We start from the raw sequence: 7845 nt of genomic DNA, 5'->3' as shown, positions 1-7845 counted from the left end.
CAAGAGTTCAACTTTCACTGAGTGTTTCCTAAATCGTGTATGCCCTTGTGTGATGTTTGTGTCTCTGTATTTTGTATTAAATAAAGAAACGTGCACATGTTGATCTGCCGAGGGGAAGAAGGCTGGCGGTTATTCAGAGGCAGATCAGACCGTTTGAAATGCTCCCCGTGGAGCTCGGCTTCAACGCCGCCCGTCCTGCAGCTTAAATGGCGTAAAGGATGCTTCGAATCAAAGCAGTCGTCGAAAGAACAAAGACTTCTGCTGTGCCGGGTTTTCATTACACCTTTTTGACGAGGACAACTTAAACATCTTTAATGCAGCAAAGTTCTCAATAATTTTCTCGACTCCTTGTATTCCAAAAAAACCGAGGCAAACTGCAGCCTGGTTTTAACCCTGGAGGAGGTGGCATGTAGCTTCATGGCTAATGAATCCGTTTCACCAGTTAGCTAACGTAACGGCGACAGAATGTATTTTATTTGATGTCGCGTTCTATTTATAGAACTGGACACGGAAGCATGTTTGCTTATGCTGCTAAACGCTTTAGCAACCACGTGTTTAGCGCTCTAGATCCAATCTTGAAATGGAACCCATCTGATGGGCGTCCCTGAGGGTGTCCTGAGGGTGTCCTGAGGGTGTCCTGAGGGTCCCTGTGGGCATCCCTGAGGGTGTCCCTGAGGGTCCCTGTGGGCGTCCCTGAGGGTGTCCCTGAGGGTCCCTGTGGGCATCCTGAGGGTGTCCCTGTGGGTGTCCCTGAGTGTCCCTGTGGGCGTCCCTGAGTGTCCCTGTGGGTGTCCTGAGGGTGTCCCTGTGGGTGTCCCTGAGTGTCCCTGTAGGCGTCCCTGAGTGTCCCTGTGGGTGTCCTGAGGGTGTCCCTGTGGGGGTGTCCTCGTCCAGAGCCCGCTGGCTCAGCCGGCTGAATTCTGTCTCCTCTGCATGTGATCACAGCAAGCTCCCGTTCCGTGCACCGTCGTCACGACACACTCGCGTCCGAGCGGATGCTACCTGATGCACTTCCTGTGCTATGATGATGATGATGATGATGATGATGACTTTTTGTTAATGGGGCTTGTGTATCAGATGCCTTCGACAATCATGTGCACATATCAGAGTTACCCTGAAAACGACGTTGGTTGTGTTTTGTTTGTCTTTCCCCTGGAATAAATTCTGAATAATCGCAAGCTGGCTCTCTTTTTGTGGTGTGTGTGTGTGTGTGTGAAAACGGAGCCTGCAGATGTTGCCTCCACAAACAAAAGTAGATCTCGTATGCAAACTGTGTTTCCAGACCTCTTCTATAACTTTGTGAGCGTAACCAGCCCGGACTTTGTGGAAGACCAATAATTCGTCAAGTTTGCATCAACTAGAAATGGAACCCTCAAACTACAACCATTACATGTAAAGCTATGCGTAAAATGCATATTCCAAATACCTTATCCCAGTAATTTCTTTGGCGAAAGCGGTTCTATTCCTGAGACTGAACTGCTGTTCTCTGGGGGGGACGGCAGGCACTGGACTGAAACTCAAGAGCTAATTGAGGGTTCCTCAAGGAGCTTCAGCGTAATTTGTCATCAGCAGTAGACTCTCGACGGATGGTTTCAAAGGAGTCCAGGTGGACTCTTGAAATTAAATTTTCATGGAACAAACACAAAATGATCAAAGAAGCTTTTTGCACGGATTCATGCAAATCATATTTTTATAAAAGGAGTTGTTTCCACAAATTAAAAAAAAATCTTATTTGTCATCTCCTTACCAGTTGCCACGTGCAAAATGTCTAAAACACAACTTTGAATATTTTTATTCACTGTACTATTTAATGTACACTTTCTATCTAATGATATATAGTTTTTCAGTATTTTAAGAGAATGCAAATAAATTAAGTAATCACAAGTGACTAAATCAAACTAATACATACTTCACCCTCAAACCGCATGATGTGTTACTTCAGTTATTTCATATTAATATTTCACAGACAAACATGGTGGTGAATTTTCTGGGGAAAGGACAGGAGGCGGAGCTAGAAGTGGAGGAGATGAAGATGCTGAGGTTCTCCTTGGGAGTAACCAGGTTGGACAGGATTAGAAATGAGACAATAAGTGGGACAGTGACTTTTATGGTTTGGACATGTCCAGAGGAGACAGATGGACTATATCGGTAGAAGGATGCTGAGGATGGAACTGCCAGGGAACAGGACTAGAGGACGACCCAGGAGAAGAGACATGGACGTACTGAGGGAGGACATGAGAGTGGCTGGTGTTGGGGAGGACGATGCAAAGGACAGGGTGAAGTGGAGGAGGTTGATTTAGTGTAAAGACCCCCCCCCCCCCCCCCCCCCCATGGGACAAGCCGAGAGTCCAGTAGTATTCATTTTAATGCATCATTTAACTTTTAAATCCTACAAAAATCCTTTTTTATATTTCCTTGTGATGATCTAACGAGCTTCGTCTATATTGTCTGTAAAGAACTCTTGTTGTTGAACGGTGCTTTATAAAAAGAAGCGCCTCGTGTGCCCCATGCGATCGCCACCTGAGAGCTCCGAGCAGGAACTGAATCCGGGTGCTCTTTTGATTTCCTTTCGAGTTCTTTTTTGCCTGAAATGATTCCATCATTCCAGAACACGTGAGAGTTTATTTACAGATTACTGTGCAGATTATTGCTTTTAAAGAGTGTTCTGTGTTTGTCTCTTACATAGAGACCGCCCAGCAGTCTCTTGCTGTCCATGGCCCGGTTTCACCCCGGCTGGGTGGAGGTTTGGGCCGGGTGACCCTCCTCAAAGTTGCATGTGCTGGCGTTTCGCTGTGCTTGCGACACGCCTGTGTGGAGACTCCTCCTCCTGTGTGATAGTGTTGAGCTGATGCCCTTCCCTCCGCTCTGCACCCTGCAGCCTCACCTGCAGCTCCTCCACCTCCTGCTCGGCCTTACGCGTGGCCTTGCGGGCGTTCCTCAGGGAGCGCTTCACCTTGCGGACGCGCTCCTTCAGCTGCCGGTTCCTCCTCTCTGCCACGGCCAGGCGATCCCGCAGCGTGCGACCTCGCTCCTCCTCGTCGAACAGGGCAGCCTGCACGGAGGAGCACAGGAGCTGGAGACGGGAGGAGGGGGGGGGGGGGGGGGGGGTCGTTAGAAAATGAAGAGATCTCTTTTCCTTTTATCTCCTCTGTGGTATTCTTTCTCCCTGCCCTGAGACGGAGGCAGGACAGGGGGTAAAGATGGAGGTCCTGACCCGTGTCCGTTGCATTTATCCACACAGGAAAAGACATGGAAAGACGATGTGAGGGTCACTCTGATGTCTCAGGGGCCCAGTGCTGACCCCCCCCCCCCCCCACCAGTGGTAAATGTTCATTTCCAGGCAGTGAGGAAAAACATGTGGGCTCCGACCTGCCATTCTCTCTCTCTTTCTCTCTCTCTCAACCCAGCCAGTCAGACAGATGGCCGTCCACCATGAGTCTTAGGTTCTGTCCAAGGTTTCTGCCTGTTAAAGGGAAGTTTTTCCTTGCCTCCGTTGCTCTTGTGGGTCAAGTTGGGTTCTGTGTTTCCATGCTAATCCTGTAAAGTGCCTTGAGATGACTTTATGTTGTGTTGTGTGTATGTTATGCGCTACAGAAATAAAACTGAATTGGATTGAATTGAATTGTTCCCTGTGTTCTAATAGATCTTTGTAAGACATGGAGGAATCCCCATCGCCATTATTAAAGCGTCCGTATTCATGTGTCTATGACCTCCACCGACGGGGGGGGGGGGGGGGGGGGGGGGGGTTGTCTGTGTGACTGTTAGCGACATAACTCAAACCGTTACCGGCAGCTTTTTCAGGAAATGTTGGGAATGATTCCAGGAACAGATGATTACATGATGATGATCCAGAAGAGATCCTGGATTCTGGATCACGTTGAAATTTACATTGCAGCCAATGAAGCTTCAGAATGTGTTCCTCAATATCTTGGTTGATTATTGACCGATGTTTATGGAATTTGAGACAATCGTGTAGGGTGGGGGTCTCTATCTGACCACTGAATTTCATCCGGATCGGATCCGGATTGCGGATGCTGTCGTGATACAAATAAAATCCGGATTTTCCCATCTACTAATAATGAAGGCTTTTTCAATTTTCTTCACGCAGATTATTCATCTTTAAACAGGAGTAGTAATCTCATCCATACCGAGTGTATACATTAAAAAAATGCCCATTGGTAAAAACATAATCTCTTTCGGTTTAGGTAACTAAATGAGCAAGAATATTAAGATTCTCTCTTTCATTTCATCAAAAGAGCGGAGTTGGAGTCAGACGGATGGAAAGAGCTAAGAGGCTGGGATGGAGTAATCCATCTGGAATATTAAATAGAGTTATAAAGCCTTCACATTTATAAAAACAATGAAATCCAGATCTCTCTGCTCATAGGAAGACTCTCAGTGGGAGGCCCCAAACACACACATAACACACACATAACACACGCCACCTGTCGAAACATCCGGGCGTCACCTGCCTGCTGCTCGGCGTCATCTGTCTAAACAGCATTTAGAGGACATGCAAAGACACATGCACAGACAGCATGTCCTCAAACACAAAAACGAACACTGGGAGACAATCTCTCTTTCCTCTCCAGAGGCTGCACAACATCAGAGTTAGGGAGGCGCGAGCCCCTTTTAAATATCCAGACATTTAAAGCTGCATTAACACAAATGGACAACAGTGTAAGTAATTATCTATTATCTATTACACAATCCTCCCTGACTAAGTCCTCATTCGTTTTTTTTATCAACTAAAGGTCAACATCTCTATAAATTCAGATTATAAATTAATCTTTACCATTATTCAACTGTCAGTTGATCAATCATTCCAGCTGTGGCCAAAATCTGTGTGGGCGTGGCCACGGGAGCTGAACACCTGGAGACACGCCTGCTGGTCATTAGAGATTATGACTGCCGACTCGTGTTTCTCTATAGTCCGAGTGTGTTACTCCAGTGTGTTGTTGTGTTCTCTTCCGTGACTAAGATTTATATTAATGTTTTGTTTTGTTTACTTTGGGCAGTGTTTTTTAGTTCTGTCTTTTTTGTAGTATTTAGGTTGTTGTTTTTTGTCTTGGCTTTATTTTGTGTTTTCGTTTTTCTGGGACCTCAGCCAGTCCGAGCTTTAGTTCTTTTAGAATAGTGAGTTTGTGTCTCTTACTTTTTCTAATATATGAGTAAAGTGTTTTTTGTTCACCTTTTATTTGTGTCTCCGGCAGCTTGATCTTTACCACCAGGGATAAAATGTCTCTTAATTCCGTTTTAAGCATCTGCTCATAGATTCAAATGTAAACAGTTGAAAATGTGTGTGTGTATTTTCATGCACAATAACAAAAAGAATAATTTTTTCAGATGCATTGTTGCCGTCACAGAGACCAGCCCTGGTTTCTTTCTCTTCTCCTGAGTGAACGATGAAGAGATTAAGAACAGGATGGAGACGTTATTCATTCGGAGGTTTAACAACTGCGTTGTTTCCCCTCGGTCCCGCCGAACATCCACATAAAACGTTAATGTCAGTCGCGAACTGCTTGCAGGCGTTTACGTGACGGGATTGCAGCGTTCCCTTCATGTTGTCGGAATCGACTCGTTATCAGTGTAAACATGGAAACGTGCTGATTTGTCTCAACTGAAGGCAGAACGCTCTTTATTGGCTCCGCCTCTGACTTGTGGCCTCGGGCTCGTCTCTTCCTCCTCCTGCTGGGTCGAGCTGTGCTGCAGATAAGAGGGGGCTTTAAACCGCGGCTAATTGAAGGCTTCTGGCATAACAGTGGAGGAAGTCTCCCTTTCTCTTCTTCTAACCTTCTGAATAGGGTGTTTGGCTGAAAGCGGAAGCAATCCACCTTCCTAGTTTAGGATTATTTGAGCTTGAAGGTCGTCTGAGTCCTGTCTTCAATCTAGATCTAACAATCCCAATTAAACAACAGAGAAAATTTGAATAGTTAGGAGAGACAATAATCAAACGCCTCACCAAAGTCCTGGAGCAAAACACCTGCTCTGTCGCGCCCCGCCTGGAGGTCGAAGCCGCAACGTGCAGGTGCTCGTCCTGTAAGTGAGCTGTGTCTTTAAACCCCCCCCACACACACACACACTGCCCAATCACCACAATTCAGAGGCTGCAGGTCCCTGCAGGTCAGTCCCAAAGATTTTGCTCTGAAGGCTACTTGCAGACCATAAAAACACGCAGCAGATCCATTTAGTTTAGACTCGACCCCGCCCCTTCGACCCCAGAGGTCAGGTTCATCAGGACGAGGTGCAACAGCCTCTCTGTGGATGCGTTGATTCTAAGAGACGTAAATTCAAATATTTATTGGCACAGAATACGCAAATAGACCCAAAAACGTGGCGTCAAATGACTATAATGATCATGATGACATCCTCTGCATTCTGGTTCCAGGATGTTATCAGTTCAAGCTTTTAAAACCGTACGTTCCCTCTAAGAACCGGGTGCATCTTTAAGCTTTCAGCTGTCAGCTCAAATAGCAGCGTTCAAATCTCAAATCGTCCGGCTGCAGGCTCGGACCGCGGCAGCAGAAATGTCTTCTGCGGTGAAACGGTTTGTCTTGTCCCTGGTCTGAGGTCGGTATTTGTGTTGCATCACACCGCTGAGGACAAAGATTTAGAGCTCTGCTGTTTGACCTTTAACCTCCTGACAGCCTGAAAAGCCAGACCTCGACCAATCGGCTCAATTGCTTTGATCATCTCACATGCGTCCAATCACATGCTTGGATTTTATTTAGAGCATAATAAATGTTTCGAAGAGTGTTTGCAAGTATTCATTCGTCTAATCCTTTGTGTGTGTGTGTGTGTGTGTGTGTGTGCGTGTGTGTGTGCCAGAGGGTAGACAAACTGTTTCTACTGACCCTCACCAAATTCCTGGCAGCTGAGTCACAGCTGAGCTCAGGATTAGATGTTCACATACACAAACAGACGAAGACACACAAACCAAGACCTCCCACTGCTGTCGTGCGTTCATTCACTCCTCTGGACCGATAATCCGACGGCCATCATCAAACAGAGAGCTTTTACGAAAGCAAATATAAAAAGGTGTGTGTGCGTGTGCGCGTGTGTGTCTACCCTGCTGTCCTCCTGGATGTCCCACTCAGGGCTGAACGTGTGGAAGGGCTGGCTCCCTTGGGTGCAGTTGGAAAACTGGAAGAGGCTGGAGAAGGTGCGCCGGTTCTCAGAGGTGTCGGAGAAGATAGCGTCCTGGAAGTTGACACCGTGAGGGAGGATGTTGTAGTTCTCATCCATCCTGCAGGGGAGATAACGGCGACATCTGAAGCTGCTGCAGAAATCACCGGCTCTCGCAGCAGCCGCGGTCACGGAGCCGCAACGATCCGATCCAAAAGGGTCGTGAAAGCTGGCATCAATAAATATTTCTTCTGGACGGGACAAGTTTGAGATGCAGATTTCCACATGTTGGACCCATCTGGCTCTCCTCACCTGAGGAAAAAGAAGTAGGAGTAGTTCTCCATCACGGTGTGGGACTGGCAGGACAGGTACCCGAGCCCGGTCAGGTTGAGTCTGGATCCCGAGGGCACCTCCAGCATGCTGCCCCACGCCTGGTCGCACAACAACTCCACCTCCGCGGAGTACAGCAGCCCTTCCTCCGCGCCCTCGTACCCGCGCCCGAAGCCGAAGGGCAGGGAGTTGTACAGGCTGCCCGCCCCGCCGCCCAGGAGCTCCCGGTGGATGGCCAGGACCCGGGCGTACACGATGACCTCCGCCAGCTCTGCTCGGCAGCCCTCGCTCAGTGGCCGCCACTCAGAAGGGAGCTGGCAGCCGTGCGTAAAAGTGTCCAAATGCGCAGCGGCGCTCAGCGCAGCGACGAAAAACGCAAAGGAAGCCATC

General features: G+C 47.8%; 1 protein-coding gene across 1 annotated transcript; it reads right to left on the bottom strand.

Moving 5' to 3' along the window:
* Positions 1-2764: 2764 nt before the first annotated feature.
* On the bottom strand, positions 2765-7844 carry ccdc3a (coiled-coil domain containing 3a). The gene is made up of 3 exons (XM_068755397.1): positions 7438-7844; positions 7069-7246; positions 2765-3073 (listed from the first exon to the last, which is right to left on the bottom strand). Exons 1-3 carry the CDS (start codon positions 7842-7844, stop codon positions 2765-2767), a joined length of 894 nt encoding a protein of 297 aa, XP_068611498.1.
* Position 7845: the final 1 nt, after the last annotated feature.

Source organism: Brachionichthys hirsutus, chromosome 22, assembly GCF_040956055.1.
Source record: "Brachionichthys hirsutus isolate HB-005 chromosome 22, CSIRO-AGI_Bhir_v1, whole genome shotgun sequence".
Lineage (NCBI taxonomy): Eukaryota > Metazoa > Chordata > Actinopteri > Lophiiformes > Brachionichthyidae > Brachionichthys > Brachionichthys hirsutus.
The sequence above is the reverse complement of the archived record's forward strand: the minus strand, read 5'-3'. Positions and strand labels throughout refer to the sequence as shown.